At 36.8% G+C, this 22,170-nt stretch overlaps 1 protein-coding gene across 2 annotated transcripts in view; it reads left to right on the plus strand.

Annotated features, from left to right (window-relative positions):
• LOC111142446 (RB binding protein 8, endonuclease) overlaps positions 1-22,170 on the plus strand; it is an 89,010-nt gene that overhangs the window by 43,547 nt on the left and 23,293 nt on the right. For both annotated transcript variants that reach the window (XM_022495595.1, XM_022495594.1), the window contains exons 6-12: positions 2,908-2,974; positions 11,674-11,849; positions 13,764-13,868; positions 17,602-17,699; positions 19,335-19,444; positions 21,069-21,963; positions 22,046-22,169. In XM_022495595.1, coding sequence (XP_022351303.1) covers positions 2,908-2,974; positions 11,674-11,849; positions 13,764-13,868; positions 17,602-17,699; positions 19,335-19,444; positions 21,069-21,963; positions 22,046-22,169 — 1,575 coding nt within the window. The remainder of the gene's footprint in view (positions 1-2,907; positions 2,975-11,673; positions 11,850-13,763; positions 13,869-17,601; positions 17,700-19,334; positions 19,445-21,068; positions 21,964-22,045; position 22,170) is intronic.

Here is a 22,170-nt window from a genome sequence, read left to right on the forward strand (position 1 = left end):
TATCAGCCTTTGAAATCTGAAGATGTCATGAGATATCTTTTGTTTCCTATATTAAAACTACTTATCCAGAGGCTAATTTTTTTTCCACTGGCTTTTAATTCCTTTTCTTTTTTAAAGATTTATTTATTTTACAGAGAGGGAAAGAGAGAGCTGGGGGAGGGAAGAGGTAGAGGGAAAGGGAGAGAGAATATCTTAAGCAGACTCTGTGCTGAGTGTGGAGCCCCACACAGGGCTCAATCCCATGACCCTGAGATCATGAGCTGAACAAGAGTCAGACACTCAACTGACTGAGCCACCCAGGAGTCCCAGTTTTTAGTTCTTTTTTTAAAAAATACTGGTTTTTTTAAGTTTTTTTATGTGTTTTTTGACCCTTAATTGTTTATAATTATATGTCTCTAAATTAATGCTTTTGTTAAATGTAGACTTAACTTCTTTAGCTCAAGGAAGAATGCCTACTTTGCTAACAGTGAGTGCAGGTTCTGATTTACAGGAGCCCTACTTCAATGGCAGAGGGTAGGAGAAAAGGAAACTTGACCGGAGAGATTTTCTGTAGGGTATATGGATAGTTTGTCTTCTAGGCACTTCTGGGAGTGCCTTCTGTAGTGATTACTGTAAGTTACTGCCCTGATCTCCTTGTCTCAGTATTTATTAATGGACTCTCCAATGTTAATACTTCTGGAAATCTATTCTCATGACTTTAGCTTAAGGGCAACTGTTTGCTCATTCAGCAACTTCTGGAATTCTGCCTATACTGGAATTAATGTGACGTTCTGAGGAAAAGGCTCACTTTTTTAAAGGCCTTTTCTTTGGTTAGATTTTACCATCAGTCTGAGTCTATCTATTTTTAAAACGTTAGTGAATTTTTCTTAGTTCTGATCTGCTGGTGGCAACCATTCTGACTTGTCAGTATTGCAGTTGACTTATTAGAGTTGCTTTGACATTTCATTGGCATTTGGAGAGGGAGAGTCAGGTAAAACCATCTTTATTAGAAATTTAAGATCATCTTTGATTTCTCTCACCTTAGAGAGGATGAATTGCCAAATAATTACTGATTCTGGTTCTGTAATAGCTCTTCTGCCTGTGCTCAGTTCCTATTTCTGTACCTTCCACATTAGTCCAAATACTCATTTCATATTTTAAGGATCACCTGACTTGTCAGTGCTTTTTTTTCTCACCTTGGTATAGGTTGTACATACTAACAAACCAATCTTCCCATCATTCAGCTATGAAAAATAAAACCTGGTAATCTTTTAAAATGAAGTTCAGATTACTTAACCTGATTTTGAAGGCTTCCTACCATTTGTTGTTATACCCAATCTTTTTTTCTAACTTTGCTTCATTAATTTTCTGCATAGAACTCTGTCCATGGGTGCCTGGGTGGCTCAGTCACTTAAGCGTCCCATTCTTGGTTTCGGCTTAGGTCATGATCTCAGGGTCGTAAGATAGAGCCCCATGTCAGGCTCCATGCTCGGCAGGAAATCTACTTGAGATTCTCTCCCTCTGCCCCTCCCCCCACTCAAGGTCTCTCTCTTTCAAATAAATCAATCTTAAAAAAACGAAACAAGGGGCGCCTGGGTGGCTCAGTGGGTTAAAGCCTCTGCCTTCGGCTCAGGTCATGATCCCAGAGTCCTGGGATCGAGCCCCACATCGGGCTCTCTGCTCAGCAGGGAGCCTGCTTCCTCCTCTCTCTCTGCCTGCCTCTCTGCCTACTTGTGATCTCCATCTGTCAAATAAATAAATAAAATCTTAAAAAAAAAAAAAATGAAACAAACAAACAAAAAGAAAACCAGAAAACTCTGGTTCAGTTTTCCTGTCTTTGATGAATCCTTTCCTCATCTTCTCAAGAACCCAAAGTAACCTGTTTCTCCTTGAAATTTCCTTTAGTTCTGTACCTCTATAATGTCCTTCTGCTTTCAACAGTATAGAATACGTTTAAGTAATATCTGGTCCCTCATTAGGCTGTACTTTTCTCTAGACACTGTCCATATCTTAATTTTTTTAAGATCCTCCATAGAAGGTAGTTTAGTAGCCTCACATAATTATAGCCAAAAAAGTTTTATTTACTCAATGAAGGAAATTATGTTTATATTTATAAACCACTAAATTATTAACAAATGTTTAGAATATGATTAACTTTATTTCTAGAGATTAGTCATATTTACTGTGAGCTCTTGGATATTCCTCCTAGGGAAGTACATGTGTAGCTAGTGACATACAAAAGTATACTATATATATATATATATATATATATATATATATAAAGTATACTATATGTATATATAAAGTATCTATTATATACTATAATAATTTTGTGCTGACTGAAGTAGAAATTTGGCCCAAAATTGAGTTTCTGCTTTCTAAATTAAATAAACACAGACAGGAAAATTTAGTTGAGGTAGATTCAAACAAATACTATTTCAGTGGATATATTTAAATTACTGATGCTGTAATTATGGAACAGGGTATGATTAAGGAAGATAATTTGACTTAAATGTGCTAATGTTATAAAAATTATACTGCTCTTTGGTCTTATTTTACTTTTAATATCAGATTTATTTTAAGATAAAGGTCTTTTACTAAAATGGTATTTGGAATTAGTAGGACTGAGTAACAGATGGAATGCTCTCTTGACTTCAGTAGGAATAATTAAACTGTACTCCCCAGTACATGAAGTACTTTTTCTTTTTTGCCCACAGCATAAAATAAAATTATCAGTTAATCAGTTACATAGAACTGGCACAATATGTGATGTAGTGATCACTACCAAGTAACAGATTAGTCTTGCACAGTAGCATTAACTCTGACTAACATTATGGCTTAGAATTAGAAATCCTAATTTCTCCATAATTATTGATATTATTGAAAAAGCCTAACATACATTTGCTTGTTTTTCATATTATATTTAAGTGAATGAAAAGAATACTCTCCAGGAAGAAAATAAAAAGCTTTCTGAACAGCTGCAACAGAAAATTGAGTAAGTATCTTTCCTTAATTGCAACAGAAAATTGAATATTTTCCCTCAAATTTTCTTCCTTTATTACACTTAGCTATACAAAAACTGAAGATATTAAGAGTTGCAGGTTTCATTTTTAAAAATGGTGCAATTTTCTGCAATACCGTAAAGAAAATCACTCTTTTGGGAGTACACATGAAGAGTGTGTATGTATCTATTAGGTTAATGTGTACATAAAGAAAAAAAATTTAATGTAAAACATTTTAATTTTTATAATTATTTTTTTGAAATATTTGTTTTTTTTTTTTTTTAAGATTTGTTTATTTATTTGAGAGAAAAAGAGGGAGAGAGCATGAGCCGGGGTGAGGGGTAGTTTCCAGGGAGCTCAAAGTGGGGCCCAGTCTCACAACTCTGAGACCATGACCTGAGCCAAAACCAAGAGTCATACACTCAACTGAGTCACCCAGATGCCCCTGAAATACTTATATTTTATTTATTTATTTATTTTTAAGATTTTATTTATTTATTTGACAGAGAGAGACACAGAGAGGGAACACAAGCTGGGGGAGTGGGAGAGGGAGAAGCAGGCTTCCTGCCAAGCAGGGAGCCCAGTGCAGGGCTCAATACCAGGATCCTGGGATCATGACCTGAGCTGAAGGCAGGCGTTTAACGACTGAGCCACCCAGGTGCCCAATACTTCTATTTTAAGTAAATATATGAGTTTTCAGCCCTGACCCAAAAGCTTCATAAAAGCAATCTGAATAACTTTTTCCTCTTACACACTTTGCAGACCTGGAGAACTTCTTCCTTTTTCTGTTCCTCTCCCCCCATTTCTCACACAGAATAAAAATAATAACTTGTATTCTGTGTACTTTACTCTTCTTTGTGCGCTATGTTTATTATTTCTAATCCTCACTATGATTCTACAAGTTTTTATTATCTCTGCTTTTGTAGACAAGGAAACCAAAGTTCACAGAAGTCAAATAACTTTCCATTGTCTCACAGCTAGTAAGGTAAATAAGTCTATCACTCCCACCCCTATCTTTTGACTTAAACACCTCTGTTTTTTCCATTATTCAACAGTATCTCAGAAAAAGAATCTGTTTTTCTGGATATGGTCTGTCACAGAGCTGAGATATAGCCAGTTCTTAGTTCCCATTTATATAAAACTTATGAAATATTTTTAAGAATTAGGATTCAGGATAGTCTCTGTGGTTTTATAGGGCTCTTAAAGATTCTATTTCATTTGAGTAGAAATCTACAAAATCTTTGGTAAACTATGTGGGTGTGACACATTATTGTGTCTTTAGAATAGTTACTGTCTTATGTATAAACATATCTTATATGTGGAGTTAACATACTTATCAGTATATACTTTTAAGTAGTGGATATCCAATAGGATTTTCATAATCCTCCCATTTTATAAGTCCACTAAATATTAGTGAAGGGAATTTTGAAGGGGAATGACAGGTGAAGAAAGAAGGCTGTGGGATCAGACTGAGATTATCAAACATGCATTTTGAAAATGTCAACACTTTCCAGTTTTATTCCTACTGCACATTGATGTAAGCTAGAACATACATCCACAAGCTCTATATATGACTCTAAAATCCAAAAGTTGTTTTTGTTTTTTTTTTTTTTTTAATGGTATTCACAACCTAACCTCACTCCAACTCACAGGATGCTATTTATATAGTCCTTATCAATCCCACCTCACGTGAGCATTGCTGTGCTTTGCTGTAAAAATGGCAATGTGCCGAACTACAGGATGATACCTCAGGCTCCCCTGGAGGGGATCTGTAATAAGCTGTATGTGCTCCATATAACCCATCATGTTAAAAAAAAATCTGAATTCCACATCACATCTGGTTCCAAAGATTGCAGATAAGTGATTGTTGGCCTACATTAATTAATGGTTTGTGAAGTGATTTACATGTAGCTTATGGCATTCTGAACACCTCAGCTTTGGTATTTATGAATACCAAAGATAAGATAATGAACATGTAGAGGTTAATATGGGATTAGAAACATGAATGCTTCCAAAACCAAGGCACATAAAGTGAATTGAAATTGGACAATATCATTTTCTTGGTGAAATATGAATTCAAATTCACTCAGAATTAGTTTACTTTTAGTGTTCTGAAAGCCACAAGTTTTTCTGTTAAAGCTCACTGATATTTTAGAAAAGAAATAAAAGCTAAAGTTTGAAATGACAGTAAAGAGTAACCATATGGATGAGCTTCGAAGTATGCATCTTTTATTTCAGACATGTCTGAATCAGAACAGTGTAGGGGCTTATCTAGTGTGCCTTTAAGTTCTCTTCTGAAGTTTAAGGTAGTTGTTATTCTCATAAGACAACCTCTTTTGTAGCTTGCTCTCCTTAAACAAATATACTTTTGCTTGGCAGTTTAAAAAAATGGCCAGTAGTATCTTTTTTCTTTCACTCCCTAAACCACTGTAACATTATGCTGTTAGTGCCTGAAATTCCTCTGAACTGTTCACTTAGAAAAAACATTTGACTTACCCCTCTGCTTGTTAAATCCAGTAATTCTGACCTAAGCTGGTTTTAATGTTACAGATAACTTACATGGTAGGACAGTTATTTAGTGACATTGTAGTAAGAAGTTATTCAGAAAAAATCTGCTGTCTTAAAGTTTTAAAAATTGTGTGTGTGTATGCATATACGTATATTCAACTCTGCCAGTCACAGAAAGCAATAAATAAGCTAAGTGTTGAGGTCATGGCTCTCTGTGTTTTAGGAAATGGATATACTGGATCAGTGAAGGTCAAAGCAGTTTAGACATTCAAGGACTGCAATATTCGTTTCATTTTCACTTTTTTCCAAATTGAATTCCTTATATAATTTCCTTAACAAATAACCATTGTTTGAACACTTCCACTATAATTTTAATCTCTCAAACCTGTTTAATTCTAGTGAGATATTAATAGAAAGTTCTTTCCAAGTTTGTGTAAAATTCAGTCCACTTACAGGTTATTTGTTGATTCTGGTTTTGCTTTCTGCAATTATCTGAAACAAGTTTTACCCCCTCTTCTACTTTTTGCATTTTTTTTTAAGATTTTATTTTTTTATTTATTTGACAGACAGAGATCACAAGTAGGCAGAGAGGCAGGCAGAGAGAGAGGAAGGGAAGCAGGCTCCCCGCCGAGCAGAGAGCCCAACGTGGGGCTTGATCCCAGGACCCTGGGATCAAGAGCTGAAGGCAGAGGCTTTAAACCACTGAGCCACTTTTTGCATTCTTGAAGACAACTGTCAGGGCCCTCCTGAGTCTTACTCTTCCTTAAGGTAAATATCCTCTGTTCTTAAACTGTTCCTCAGGAGGCATTACTTCAGGACTTCAAAGACCATTTCTCTTTAATGTTTTAGTTTGTCATTATCCTAACTAAGAACTCAGTATTCTAGGGGCACCTGGGTAGCTCAGTCGGTCAGGTGTCCCACTCTTGATTGTGGCTCAGGTCATGATCTCAGGGTCCAGAGATCGAGGTCCGTGTTGGGCTCTGTGCTCAGTGGAGAGTCTGCTTGAGATTCTCCCTCCCTCTCCTCCTCCTCACCATGCACGCGCATGCATTCTCTCTCTTAAAAAAAGAAAAAATAAATAAAAGTACTCCATATTCTAGGTGTGGTCTGACTAATAGGGCAATCTTGCTCTCTCCATTTTTTGTATCTTTCTACTTATGTTAATGTAGTCACAGCACATAAATATTACTGGTTGATTCTTTTTTTTTTTTTAATTTTATTTTATTTATTTGACACAGAGCTCACAAGCAGGCAGAGAGGCAGGCAGAGGGGGGGAGGAAACAGGCTCCCTGCTGAGCAGAGAGCCCGATGCGGGGCTCGATCCCAGGACCCTGGGATCATGACCTGAGCTGAAGGCAGAGGCCTTACCCACTGAGCCACCTAGGCGCCCCTACTGGTTGATTCTTATTGGTCTTACTGTGACTAGAACCTTGAAGCCAGTCTTTCCTATCCTCTACTTGTAGATATATTGTTTTAGATAAAAATACAGGTCTTAAGAGTCATGGCTTTGGGGCGCCTGGGTGGCTCAGTGGGTTAAAATCTCTGCCTTCGGCTCAAGTCATGATCCCAGGGTCCTGGGATCGAGCCCTGGCATCAGGCTCTGTGCTCAGCAGGGAGCCTGCTTCCCCCCTCTCTCTCTTTGCCTGCCTCTCTGCCTACTTGTGATCTCTGTCTGTCTAATAAATAAAATATTAAAAAAAAAGAAAAAAGGAGTCATAGCTTCATAGTAGATTGTCAAAGAAACCTTATACCATTTAGCTGTTCCTTCATTTTAAAAGAAGAGCACTACTGGGGCACCTGGGTGGCTCAGTTGTTAAGCGTCTGCCTTCGGCTCAGGTCATGATCCCAGGGTCCTGGGTTCAACCCCCACATCGGGCTCCCTGCTCAGTGGGAAGCCTGTTTCTCCCTCTGCCACTCACCTTGCTTGTGTTCCCTCTCTTGCAGTGTCTCTCTCTGTCAAATAAATAAAATCTTTAAAAAAATAAATAAGAGCACTATTGATTAAATACTATTTTCTGGGCAGTGGATTTCATCTTTACATATATTACTTTTCACAGCTTTCCTGCAAAAAGGAAGTGGGAAATTACAGTACCGTACTTTATAGACACAGTAACCAAGGTTCAGAAGGGTTAACTGACTTATCCACCGTGACTGATAAGTGTCAGACCTAGCATTTGAATCCAGGTCTTCCTCACTTCAGAGTTTGTATACCCTTTCTGTAGTTTCGTGCTAAAGCATCCTCCAAAGGTTATCTGTCTGTGTAGGTGGCAGAACCTGGATTCTCTCTCTTCTGACTCAGTTCATTGAGGCTTTAATCTCACATTTAACCTGTTCTATTTTGTTTTGTTAGATTTGGCCCATTATTCCAACCTCTGGGGGGGTCTTTTGATTTTTTTTTCTTGCCATGTATTAAGTTAGCTTTTATTCTCAGCTTTATGTCTTCGACAAATTTGATGAATATTCCATTAGGGCCCTTCATCAAAATCATTAAAAAAATGTTGAGTAAAATCTGCCTGAGGATGGAACCCCGAGGCATACTACTACATATTTCCTTCATTATCATTCTTCAGGAGATGGTATCAAGAGAATCATTGTCACATGCCTTCCTGTGAGAGCTTCATATACAATAAAACATTCCTCAGAATTAAAATTAGTCTTACTTGAATTATGAATATTATAAGTGCATACTGGTTCTAAGAGATCAGGGTAGCAGACTCACTAGTTCGTGTTTTAGGGTTCTTTTCCTTTTTTTGAAAATCAGAATGTTTAAGTAAACTTGATGGCTAGAACTACTTCGTTAAGTTAAATCATGTTTTAACTAAGTTCTTTAGAGGAGAAAAGCTGAATGTTAGAAAACTTTTTTGTAGACTCTTTACAGAGTGAGACCCTGAATCTTTATAGGTCTTAAGAAAAAAAACAATTTAAGTTGTTTTGAAAGGAATTTAAGGTAAGGCCAACAAATAAAACACACAATCAAAAAAATTTTACTCTTGTGCTGTTAGAAAAGTGAAAGAAAGTAGACCAGTGTGCATAATAACTGAAGCTATAGCATGAGCTTCTGACATTTCTCAAAAATTAGTGAGACTAATGCTTTAAAGAAGAGACTTGGTTAATACATGGAAGTTGTTTTGGTTTTTCAAATTTCCCTTTTATGACAAAAGAAGACAAAACCAGTACTTATTGACTTGTACTGGCTTAGACGCCTCTAATTAGATCTAGGGTTTTTAGGCTTTGTTTTTATTTTCTTTTTGTGACCCCCACTACTTATAGGTTGACTCTGCCAGGAAATCAATTTCTTGTGACTCATTCATGTTCCAGGTTGAATTTTCATGACTAATAGGCAGATAGCCTGTGACGTGATTGGTTAAGACAAGGTCAGATAGATTTTACACTCCATTAATTTATAAGGCTTTCTCATATGACCTTAACTTACTGTTTTTCCACAATAAGACAGTTAAAAAGTAGATATTAGCTCTAAAGATTTTCCTCAGTATAGAATATAGGATTATAGGCTACTGATATTATCCAGGAAATTATAGGATACTGATATTATCCAAGAAATTAAGATATAAATCTGTATTAGGAAAAATTAATATTGTAATTTTTTTTTAAATCTGTTGGTCATAGTTTATAAAATTCTCATTGCTTCTTCTTTTGGAAATAGTATTACAAATTGATAATGAGTATAATAGATAGACTGGTTTTATCACATAAAGCCTTGAATGCCTGACAAACTGGGAAGAATTGACCAATAATTATTAAAAAAAAAAAAAAAGAATTGACCAATAAGATCAGTAATCATTTCACATGGGAAAGTCAGTTGAGTTCAAGTTAATTAACTGTTTACTTGATAACCACAAATCGGTCCAAACCTAGTCTTTAGGTGTCATTGGTCTTAGATTTGAGTTGGGCAAAAATACATGCCTGGATCAGCACAAATTTATTTTTCTAATAGATTCTGGGAATCTGTCATATTCATTCATTTAACAAATATTTATTGAGTATGTACCAAGTGCCCACTATTGTAGACACTTGATGCATCAGTGAGCCAAAGATTCTTTATCCTCTTTGAGCTTACATTCTGGCAGGTGAACAATAGACAAATTAATTACATACTAAGTTTGAAAGCCATAAATACTGTGGATAAAGTAAACAGAGCAGAGTAACAAGGAACAGGAGTACCAAAGGTGTGGGAACAAGGTTACAATTAGATTTTTTTATTTTTTTAAAGATTCTGTTTATTTTATTTATTTTTATTTTATTTAAAGATTCTGTTTATTTTAGAGAGCATGAGCAGGGAGTGGGGAGAGGGAATCTCAGTCTCTCCTGAGTGCAGAGCCAATGCAGGGCTCAATCTCATGACACTGAGATCATGACCTGAGCCAAAACCAAGAGTCCAGCGCTCAATCAACTGAGCCACCCAAGCACTCCAAGAGGTTACAATTTTAAAGAGCATGTTCGAGGTAGGCACTGATGGGAAAGTAAAACTTCAGCAAGGACTTGAAGGAAATGAGATAGCTAAGTGTTATCTGGGGATGAGCATTCCAAGCAGATGGGAGAGCTAGAACAAGGAACCTAAAGTGGGTAGATTGAGAAACTGAGGGTGATTGGAGTAGAATATAATTTTTTAAAAAAGATCAGAGAGGTAATAGGGGGAGGGGGAAAATTAGATCATCTAAAAGATTTTGACTTGTGTTTCAAGTGACATGGGGAGATATGGCAGGTTTTAATCGGAGGAGTGATACTCTATGACTGAAGTTTTAGTAGGGCTTTTATGACTGAAGTGTTGAGAGTAGATTGTAAGGGGGCCGGGTAGAAGCAGTGATGGAAACTCAAAGTGTGAATCCTACTTATAGTCAATGATTAGTCTCATGGTCTACACTAAGGATAACACATTGAGTGCTTCTCACTACTGTTCTGGGATCTTTCTGCCGGGACTTAGATATTGCTTCTGTTACTAATTTTTTAATAAGTGACTTAACTTCCATATCTTCATTTTCTCATTTATAAAGTGAGAGTGGTATTTATAGCACATACAGTTGTGATAATTAAACTGATGCATGTAGCACTTCTACTTCGTGCCTGGCAATATAAACCTCCAACAAATATTGGTAGTTACCACTGTTAGTATTATTCATCACCCTGTGTTTGTCAGTTACCAAATCATGTTGATTTTACTACCACAGTATTTAACATTGGCCCCTTCCTCTCCAAAGCTATTTTCAACACTTTTTAAAGAGATTTTTATTTATTAATGTTTTTTAAAAATTTTATTTATTTATTTGACAGAGATCACAAGTAGGCAGAGAAGCAGGCAGAAAGAGAGGAGGAAGCAGGCTCCCTCTGAGCAGAGAGCCTGATGCGGGGCTCGATCCCAGGACTCCGGGATCATTACCTGAGCCGAAGGCAGAGGCTTTAACCCACTGAGCCACCCAGGTGCCCCTTTATTAATTTTGTCAGAGAGAGCACAAGTAGGGGGAGCAGCAGGCAGAGGGAGAGGGAGAAGCAGGCTTCCCACTGATCAGGAAGCCAGATACAGGACTCGATCCCAGGATCCTGGGATCATGACCAGAGCCGAAGGCAGCCACCTAACCGACTGAGCCACCCAGGCGCCCCTATTTTCAGCGTTCTAATTCAAACCCATAGAAACTCTTGCCTGGACCATGATAGCCACTGCCAAACTGATTCCTTACCTCCATTCTTTCTGTCCCAGTCCATGTTGCAGTCTTGCTGCTCAATTGTCACATTATTTCCATGCTCCAAAACCTTAATTAACTCTTCTCCTCTTGCTTTATAAGTTATGCACAAACTTAATCAAGGCTCTTGCTCATGTAGTTCTAGCTTGCCCTTCTCTAATGCCAGGTGCAGAGTATCAAATGCCTTCACTCAAATATGTAGCTCCTCTGCCCATTTTCTCTCCCATTTGAAGTTCTTTTCATTTCACCTCGAGGTACCCCCAACTATACTTTGTACTTCACTTCTTACAGTAGTGTTCCCCACTTGGCACTCTAAACATTTGAATACTTCTCTAATCCTTGTATTTAGATTTGGAGTATTAAATGCAAGTAATTACATCTCTTACAGCTTCATACCTGTGTTCTTTTATAAGTCCATGCTAAATAGAGATGTTTTAATAAATATGTGTTGCATTAATTTTCTTGCATTTATCATTATTTTCCTCTAGAAATGATCAACAGCACCAAGCGGCTGATCTTGACTCTGAGGAAAATGTTATTCCAGATTCACCAATAACAGCTTTTTCGTTTTCGGGCGTTAATCGGCTCCGAAGAAAGGAGAACCTCCGTGTCCGATACATAGAACAAACACACACTACACTAGAGCAGTCCGTGTGTGCAAACGGTAAGGGTTTTTGAGTTTTATAGTGTATACAGGAGTGTTCTGCTATGGTGAGTTTTTCTGTTCTTCCACCTAGGGGAAGGAAGATAGCCGCTGTTACGGAACTTACTTTGCAACTGTACGTCACAACATTTTCTGCCTATGTTATGTATAGTCATGCATTGCTTCTCTGAATATGTAAACCCCCAGCATTTTATAAATGTAGTGTATAGGTTTTTCTCTTTTTATTTAAAAAAATATTCCTATGTATATAACTGAGTGGGATTAGAAGGAAAAAGGGAAAGGAACTTAATGTTAATTTTCACCTACTGTGTGCCAGGTATATGCTGAGTGATTCAAGTGAGTTATTACTGTATTTTAATCCTTCTGACAAGCTTGGAAGGTAGCTATATCTTCATTTTGTAACGAAGAAAGATTTGCTCTTCAGAGGGGTTAGATAACTGACTCCAGGTCACTTGTCAAGTAAGTAGATGAGTCAGAATTCAAATTCAGATCACCCTGGAGCTAAACTTTTGTACTTTCCATGTCTTACCCATAGCTCCTCCTACCAGTAGCTTTAACTGGCTGTTTTAGTTATAATATGCAGCAATTGATGGTAACCAAGAAATGGCTTTATAAAGTTTCTACTTTGTGGCTTAATCAGTGATGTATTTCTAACTCCAGGCCCATTTACCACCTCTGCTAAATACTTTGGAACTGCCTTTGCATATAGCCCTGAAATTTATCATGTGATATGATACAGTGATTATTTCTTTTAATATTGATATGAAGTAAAGACTTTCATTTTACCTAAATTGTAACAAAGAAAGCATTTGGCGGGAAGGATTGTACATATTTCTAGAGATAATTTCATAATACAAATAAACTAAGAGTAGCTATGCCTTTAAAATAATAAGTAGATCTTATTCTTTGATATTGGAAAAGTCGCACCATTTCTTTTTTCCATTTTATATGAGCTTGCATCACCATCTAGTGGAAAATAAAAGAACTGTTACAAATCTTACATTTAATTAAGAACTAAATAAAGTAAAATGTAAGGTCTTGACTCTAAAGTGAACGTTCTTTGGCCTTTTAGTCTGCTATCTGACAGAATCACTACAGATAAGCCTCTACATATTAGATCATGTTTAAATCCATCTGTAAGAATACCTAAAAAAACAAATTACAGCAGTTTTCTTTATTAGGAAAGTCTTTTTTTATATCTTGTATAATGCTTTGGGTTTATTTCTTCATCAAATGAAAATAACCTGTAACTATTTTAAAACTTAATTTGTCTGTTTTAATCTTGCTCTGATCCCTTTTTACTGGTAATCTAAAATTTTGGTTATGAAATATAAGATCGTTTTTGAGCCATGCAAATTGTTTTAAAACTTGTTTACTTGGTTTTCTTCCCTTATTATTACCCTTCCTTATTTTAAAGTTTATAGGGTGTTATATTATTTTCTAGTTATAGTTAATAAAAGTCTCTTTACCTTTACTTTGTCCTTCTTTTGGTTTTCATTAAATTAAATCCTTAAACATTGGAATGGTTTCTAATAAAGCATGTTTTGGGATTTCCTTCCAATAAATAAAAACTCTAAAAACAAAGATTGTTAAGATATATGATGCAGTATTCATTTTAAATGAGCCTACTGATTTGCAACAAATATATAAGGAAAAGATGTATTAAAATATTAGAACTCTAGGATGGTTAGGTCAGAAGAAGCTTATCTATTCTAGTCCTTTTCTCTCACAGTCCTAACTTCTTTGTTTCTTAGTGAAACTAAAAGAAAGAACTCTTTATAGGAATATGAAAAATTTTTTCAGTAAAATAATACTTCTAATACACTTAAAGACAAGTTTGTTTTGGCTTATAATATATTTTGGTATTTTGTATCATAATTGTTTATTTATATGTAATCTTTTTTCTCCCTTCAGAACTGAGAAAAGTTCCAAAGTCTTCAGCTCATCCACAACATAAACCTAATGAAAGTGAAATTCTAGTGGCTGACACTTGTGATCAGAGTCAGTCCCCGGTGGCTAGTAAGCACATACTGAGATTTACTTTATAAGTTTAAAGTTTGTGATTACTGGTGGGCAAGAGTGGCCAACAGTCTGAATTAGACAGTATTTTCCATATGATTTTGCTTGTCTTATTGGTTGAATAGCAGTCTTTTTCATATTGGAAAGTCATGTTATCCTATTATTAATTCATAGTAATATCCCATCCATATTAATACAAATAGCTAATAATTTTAAGTAAACAGGCTTTTCTGTGCTTTATTCATTCATCCAACAAATACTTGAGTGCCTACTGTATACCAGGCACTGAACAAAACAAAGCCCTAAACCTCATAGAGCGTACAATCTAGTTGAGGGAGAAAAAAAATAAATACATATTAGGTAGAAGCATGTGTTCTAAAGAATAAAGCTGGGTAAGAAGAGATATTAGGGGGCTCCTGGGTGGCTCATTCAGTTAAGCATCTCCTTTAGGCTCAGGTCATGACCCCAGGGTCCTAGAATCGAGTCCTGCATCAGGCTCCCTGCTCAGTAGGGAGTCTGCTTCTCCCTCTGCTTTTACCCCCCTGCTTGTGATCTCTCTCTCACTCTCTCTCTTGCAAATAAATAAATAAAATATTAAAAAATATATTAGGAAGCCTCACTTTAGAAAGTGATACTTGAGGAGAGACGTAAGGAAGCAAGGGAGTCATGTGGATTTGGGGGAAGGGACACCCCAGATAGAGAAGTCAGAGCACAAAGGCCTTGGGATCAGGGTGTTGTTTGGTTCTTTAGGAGGAACATTAAGGAAGCCTCTGTGTCTGGGGCCAAGTGAGTGAGGGGGAGATTGGTCTGGGCAACTCTATTCTTTAGAGCTGCTGTTTACTAAGAAGAAAGAGACCAGGAGCATCAGGTTTATAAAGTAGGGGTGGGGATGGGGTGGTTAGAAATCAGAAGTTTGTTTTTTGAGAATATTCTGAGATGCTAGATAGACATTCAAGTAAGATTTGGGATAAGTAATTAGATGTGAGTTTAGAAAGGTCTAAGAGATAGGAATGGAAATTGTTAGCGTGTAGGTGGTATTAAAGTCAGAAAACTAGATGAGATTACCAAGCAAGTGAATGTAGATAGAGAAGAGAGGAAGTTAAATTACTTAGCTCTGGGGTGATTCATTATATAAAATAGTGATTCTCAGCTATTTTTCTTTACCACCACCCTAGCCTTTTTAGACACTTTTTCCCCTAACCACTTTTCCATGGAAATTCAATACTACCAACCTACGGTAGTAGTGTATGTATATAAGTGCTTTATGCATAAAAAGACTCCTTTGCTTTCAGAACCATTTTTCACCTCCTTAAAGGCAATATTACAGCTGACTAGATGGTGGTTTAGAGGTTGTGAAAATGAGGAGGAACCAAGAAAGTAGGTAGCCAGAGAAGGAGCTGCCAGTAAGATAGAACTGAGGTAGGGGCTCCTAGGTAGCTCAGTTGGTTAAGCATCTAACTCTTGATTTCTGCTCAGGTCATGATCTTATGGTCTTGGGATCAAGCCCCGCATCAGATTCTGTGCTCAGCAAGGAGTCTCCTTCTCTCCCTCTCCCTCTGCTCTCTCTCTCTCTCTCTCAAATAAATAAATACATATTCTTTTTAAAAAAGAACTGAGATAAAGTAGTGTCCTTTAAGCCATGTGGAGAAAGAAAGAGGCAGCCAGCTGTGGCAGACAGTGCTACTATGTCAGGGAAGATGAAGACTGAAAATTGACCATTGGATGTGGTCTCATGCAGATCATGGAGTATTAAAACTTGTAACACAAATTGTTAAAATGTAATGGTATTCAGCTAGACCGTTGCTTGTCAAAAGAAGCTAGCAGAGTAAGCAGAGAGAACACTTGCAAACTGGTCCTTCAAGGTGTTTTATAGTAAAGGGGAAAGGAGAATGGGACAGTAGCTAGAAAATGGGTCAAGTGAGGATGTTAAAATATGGGATATTATAGCAAATGCAGCATATTTTTTAAATTTATTTATTTATTTGAGAGAGAGAAAGCAAGCTGCGGGGTGGGGGAAGGAGCAGAGGGAAAGGGAAAAGCAGATTCCACTCAGCGAGGGGCCAGACACCCGGCTCGATCGGAGGACTTTGAGAATACAACCTGAGCCAAAAACGAAGAGGTGGATGGTCAACCAACTGAGCCACCTAGGCGCCCCTGTGCAGCGTATTTTTATGTTGATGGAATGGTCAAATACAGAGAGAGAGATGAATAATTCTAAGGAAAGAGGGAACAGTTGCTACATCCGTGAAAAGGTGAGAGGAGATGAGATCCAGAGCTCAGTTGAAAGGGTTGGGCAAGGTTAATCACATTCACTTAATGTGAGTACAAAACTTATTCTCTAAAAGCTAACAAGTCATTTCATATTACTGTGTATGTGTGTGTGTGTATACATGTGTATAGACAGACTGTCTGGCAAAGGGTGCTGGGGACATGACACTGAGTGTGGCAGATCCTTACTTGTCTACACTCTGGAGCCCATTCTTGTCTGCTGCTGCCAGGACTTTGCTCCCTCAGTTGTCCTCTTTTCTTATATCTCCAGCTTCTCTTCAGGTTTGTTCTTTTCAATATACGCATATGTTACCTTCCATCTTTTTAAAAATAACCCCTCTTTTAATTTTCTCTGTCCTTAGCTACAGCTTCTCTTTGAAGCTGAAAAAGTGATCTGTGTTCAGTAGCTCTCCTGTATTATCTCCCATTCATTCCAGTTGAATCCAGTAGGGGAGGGATTCCATTCTTCACCTCTCCACATCCCTGAGAGAGAGAGAGAGAGAAAGTGAGAGAGGTCCCTCACTGGCCTCTCTGGGCTTATGTCCTGCTATAGTTATATCTTCTGCATTTTGATTTCCAGCAATTAAAACACCTGTAGTTCTCTAAACATGCAGTTTTATTTCACGTGTCTGAACCCTTTCACATTAACTTAAGAGTCCTTCCCTCTGTGTCTGGGCCCAGGTGACCTCTCCAGATCCTCTTGCTAAGGTGACCAAGGGGTCACCTTAGGCATCACTTGTTATAACTCTCCCTGATAACCCAAGACAGATTTAGGAGTCCTTCCTCTATGTTTAAGTCTCTTGTTTTGTACCTTTAATTTTTATCACATTTTATTGCAATTCTTTTCACCTTTCTGTTTCACCTGTATCAGTGATACTCCTTGAGGACAAGAACCTTCTTTCTTCTCATCTAGTGCCTAGCACAATGCCTATAACATAGTATGTGTCCCATCAATACCTGTTGATTTGTTGAAACTCTGTACACATAGAACTTTGTTAAATACTTGAACACAGATGATTTCTGTAAATATGTGTTAGCTTAAATCTTAAATTATGCAGTGCTGAAAATCTCTCCCACAAAGTATGTTTTCATGAAAAATACTACAAATACAGTTTTATATTCATGCTATATCTCAGACCGCAAGAAATCCAGCACAATTATATATGAATTTTGGGGTTTTTTCAGTGGCAATAAGAAAAATAATCTGCCCATTGCATTCTATTCATTTAGGAAAAATAGAAAATCTTAGCTAAAAAAAACTTGGCAAATGTAAATGCTAGGTACCTGCAATTTAATTTATTATTATTATAATAGATATTTTGGACTTCTTTGCACAGAATTTTAAAATTGTCCAGTGCCATCTATAGAGTGGTTCTTTGAGCTTCTTTTTTTCCTTTTTTGTATTTTTCAGTATATCTCATTTCTACAATTGTGTAATTGCAGGGTTTTTTTTTTTCTTACTTAGAAACACGTGGAACAAGCAATTGTCCTACTGATAAGTCATCTTTTAACTTAGCTACAGTTGTTGCTGAAACACTTGGATTTAGTGTTCCAGAAGAATCTGTAAGTAATTGTTTAGTTTGGTGATAATATGAATTAATTGGTGTCCTTTTAGGTCGAGTTTTAGAGAATTGAGCAAGAGAAAAGTTATTTTATCCAAGGATCATGGGATAAAGGCCTAGAACAAAATTGATATGGTTAGAAAGGCCCATTTATATTATCTACTCCAGCATCCGAAAGACCTGGAGTCTATAGAATTCTTTATATCCTAGGTTGTGGGTTGAGTAAAAATTTAGGGAAAATGGTGATGGCTTGGAGGGTTTGGCCAACCCTTCCCTGCTTCCTCTATCCTCCCTACTCCTACCTTGTTTTGTCTCAATGAAGACTTAAACCTTAAGGTTGGTGTCAGAATTTATTGGAACTTTTCAATATCCTTTAAACTGGGGTTTGTTTTGGAAAACAGGCTGAGTTCTCGGGACTGCTATAGATGCTTTAGCTTTTTGTCTTTATATGTGCAATCTAATTCTTAGGGATTGAGTTAGAAATTGATCCCATGAATTTCTTTTCATTGTTTTAGTACTTCCTTACTTACATCAGGCACATTCACTTTTTTTCCTTAAGTGATCCCTAAAAACAGAAAACTTAACTCTTCAATTTTAAGTTTTATTTTGATACAACTTTAAAATATTATTCCTTTGCTTTAGTCAGTAAATGTATATTTGCTCTTATAAAATTGTCTTAGTGTTAAATTTTTAAAAATTGAATTGATTTTTCATTACATTTGGATATTGTTTTTGCTCTTTCTAGTTTTAAACCACTCTTCCAGTGGTAGTGGGTAGTTTTTAACCTTTGAACTTTAAATGTATCTTAATGGTTTCTAATTCCCTCCTACCCATAAATCTGACAAGTAAGTAATTTAAACACCAAATATATTAAGGAGATGATCTCTAAAGATATGCTGCTCCAGGTGTGATCCATAGGCCAACAGCATCTTCATTACCTTAAAGTTCTGTTAGCGACAGAGCATCTCAGACCCCATGCCAGACCTACAGCAAGAGAACTTGTGTTTTCACAAGGTCCCCAGTTGACTTGAATGCATGTAAAAGTTTGAGAAGCGCCACTCTCTAAAGGATTCTTTTAAATTTGTTTACTATCAACATAAATAATTATCTTTATTCCTTCTGCCTCGTCTTAATGTGTTTTGGAATTGGAGTTGATGGAATGTTACATACCAGAAATAAAAGGTACTTACTTCAAATAGTAAAATATTGATGGCTTTCTCTCTTTAAACATAAAAGTACGTCCTATTTTTTTTTTATTGTGGTGAAAAGCACGTAACATAAAATTAACCATTTTAAAGTCTACAGTTCAGTGACATTTAATATATTCACAGTATTCTGCAGCTACCCCGTCTCTGGTTCCAAAGCATTCTCATCACCCCAGAATAATACTTGTATCTGTTAAGCATTTGATCCTCATTCCTCACTACACAGCCCCTGGCAATCACCAGTCTGCTTTTCATCCTTAAGGGTCTGCCTATTCTGAAAAATTCTACATTATGTGGCTTTTGAGTCTGGCTTCTTCCACTTAGTCTATTTTGGGGGTTCATCCACATCACAGCATGTATCAACATTTCATTCCTCTTTAAGAATGAATAATCTTCCATTGTATTTATGTATTTATATTTAACTATTGAAGGAATCTCAAGGTCCCATGAGCCCTCTTGGTGATGAACTCTATCAATGTCTAGAAGATCACAAGAAACAACCTTTTGAGGAATCTATAAGAAATAATGAAGATAGTTTAAGGTAATTTGGGGCACTTTGGTTAAAAAAATTTACAGACTGTTGGTGAGATCTCATTACAGTGAGTTCTGTGTAATCAAACTATTTCTGTCAGCATATAGTTTGTCATTCCGGTTGTATTTATTTATTATTTATTTTTAAGCAGGTTCCATGCCCAACAGGGGCTTAAACTCAGGACGCTGAGATCAGGAGTTGTGTGCTTTACTAAGTGAGCCAACAAGGAACCTCTATTAATTTTTATTTTAAAAAATATTTCCCCATGAGGTACCAGGGTGACAAAATCGGTTAAGCGTCCTACTCTTGATTTCAGCTCATGTCGTGATCTCAGTCAGGGTCATGGGATTGAGCCCCAAATCAGGCTCCATGCTCAGAGGGGAGTCTGCTGGAGATTCTCTCTCTCTCAAATAAATAACTAATTAAAAAATACATCTTTTGGGGCGCCTGGGTGGCTCAGTGGGTTAAAACCTCTGCCTTCGGCTCAGGTCATGATCCCAGGGTCCTGGGATCGAGCCCCACATCGGGCTCTCTGCTTAGCTGGGAGCCTGCTTCCTCCTCTCTCTCTGCCTGCCTCTCTGCCTACTTGTGATCGCTCTGTCAAATAAATAAATAAAATCTTAAAAAAAACAAAATCTTTTCCCCCACTTTATGATGAATTGAGGGCCTTTTGCATTACTAGAGAGAGACGGATATTATTTTTTAGGTTCTTTTTGTACTTCTGTGAAGCATTATTTAAGAGTTTCCAGCCTTGTTCCTCTGCCTCTATCAAGACCCAGTCATCCCTTCTGTGTTTGTATTTCCAAAAGAAAGATGTTGTATAAAATGCTCCTATAAAAAGAAAGATGTTGTATAAAATGCTCCTATAAAAAGCTTCGATGAATTTTCAAGATTGCGTTGTATCTCATTTAAGAATCTCAGAACATCCACTAATAATAACTATATTTGTGTATTGTTTTGCTTTTTTAAAAGTGCTTTTGGTTTTAGATGCATCTATCATATTTAATTTGTCACCAAAGTAATTCATTAAAGTAGGTTTTATTGCTCCTATTTTTTAGTCTGCAGAAACGCAGCTCCACAGAAATTAAATGCCTGATTTAACACCACATGGCTGTTAATGACTAGAGCCAGAGCTCTTACCCATTCCACATCTTCAGACTTAACCTTAATATTCCTCCTGCTATCACAGCTATCTGCTCTGCTACAGGCAGACTGGCTCCTAAGTTATGTTCAATTCTGTAAAGTTTCTTAAAGTCACTTACAACAAGATTACATACTAAAAAAAGAATTTGGGTCTCCAGTGGAATTTAATAAAATATAATTTTCTTATATAGTGAAATTTTCTGAATTACTTAGGAAAAATATTTATGGATAAGAATATCAAGGTATTAAGATAGATTTACTGTATCATTTTCCTCTGTTTTTTTGTCAGCCAAATGAAAAAAGCTGACAGCTCTACCCTATTTCAAAAAAATGTTGGTTAATCATCTGAGTCTAATACAATACTGAGTCTAAGACCCTTACTATTAATAATTCTGTATTAGTGTAAGTTTTCTCAGATGCTTGTCTTAAAATTCTTACCCTATTTCTTTAGTAGGAAAAAAGTTTTACCGCTCCTTATTTTTTTTTTTAGATTTTCAGATTCTAAGTCAAAGACTCCTCCTCAAGAAGAATTGACTACTCGGGTATCTTCTCCTGTATTTGGAGCTACTTCTAATATGAAACGTAGTTTAGGTTTGAATACAAGTTTATCCCCTTCTCTCTTAGAGACTGGGAAAAAAAACCTGAAAACAGCACCCATCAACAACACTTCTACTTCTAAATCAGAGAAAACTAGATCAAAATCTGAAGATAGTGTCCTTTTCACACATCATAATCTTGGGTCTGAAGGGAGCAAGATCATTAGCCAGTCATCTTCCAGTACGCAGATGCTTATCAATAAAAATGTAAGTGAATCCAAAAATGAACAGGATGGTTTTGATCATATTAAAGACGCTGTCACTGATAAAGACAAACTTGTGATACCCCTGAAGTCACTGGGAGGCAGAACATCCAAAAGGAAGAAAATTGAGGAAGAAAGTGAAGATGAAGTAAGCAGCCCCCAAGCCTCTTTTGATAAAGAAAACGCCTTTCCCTTGTTACTGGATAGTCATTCTTCCATGAATGGAGACTATGTGATGGATAAACCTCTAGATCTGTCTGATCGATTTTCGGCTATTCAGCGTCAAGAGAAAAGCCAAGGAAGTGAGACCTCTAAAATCAGATTTAGGCAAGTGACTCTCTATGAGGCCTTGAAGCCCATTCCAAAGGGCTCTTCCTCGAGCCGCAAAACCTTGAGCGGGAGCTGTGTATTAACCAGAGATGCCCCAGAGGAACCCTGTTTACAGGAGTGCATCCTCCAGTCCTTAGGTAAATCATCTCCAGATAATAAAGCACCATTACAAATCAAGGAAGAAAATCCCATCTTTAAAATCCCTCTATGTCCACGTGAAAGTTTGGAGACCGAGAATCTTTTCAATGATGTGAAGGTTTGTGTTAAATGTTCAAGTATTTTTATTAAAATGGTTGTTCATGATTTCATCTAGATGCTAATAATTCTTTCTGTTTAAGGGAGCTGATTCTCATGAGCCAGTAAAAATAGCCAGGTCAGTCCGTGGAGCATGTGAACTTACATCCGTCCTTCAGTTAAATCCATGTAGAGTTGCTAAAACAAAGTCTGTACAAAACAGTCAAGG

The sequence above is a fragment of the Enhydra lutris genome, unplaced genomic scaffold, assembly GCF_002288905.1.
Source record: "Enhydra lutris kenyoni isolate GAN:26980312 unplaced genomic scaffold, ASM228890v2 scaffoldscaffold8, whole genome shotgun sequence".
NCBI lineage: Eukaryota > Metazoa > Chordata > Mammalia > Carnivora > Mustelidae > Enhydra > Enhydra lutris.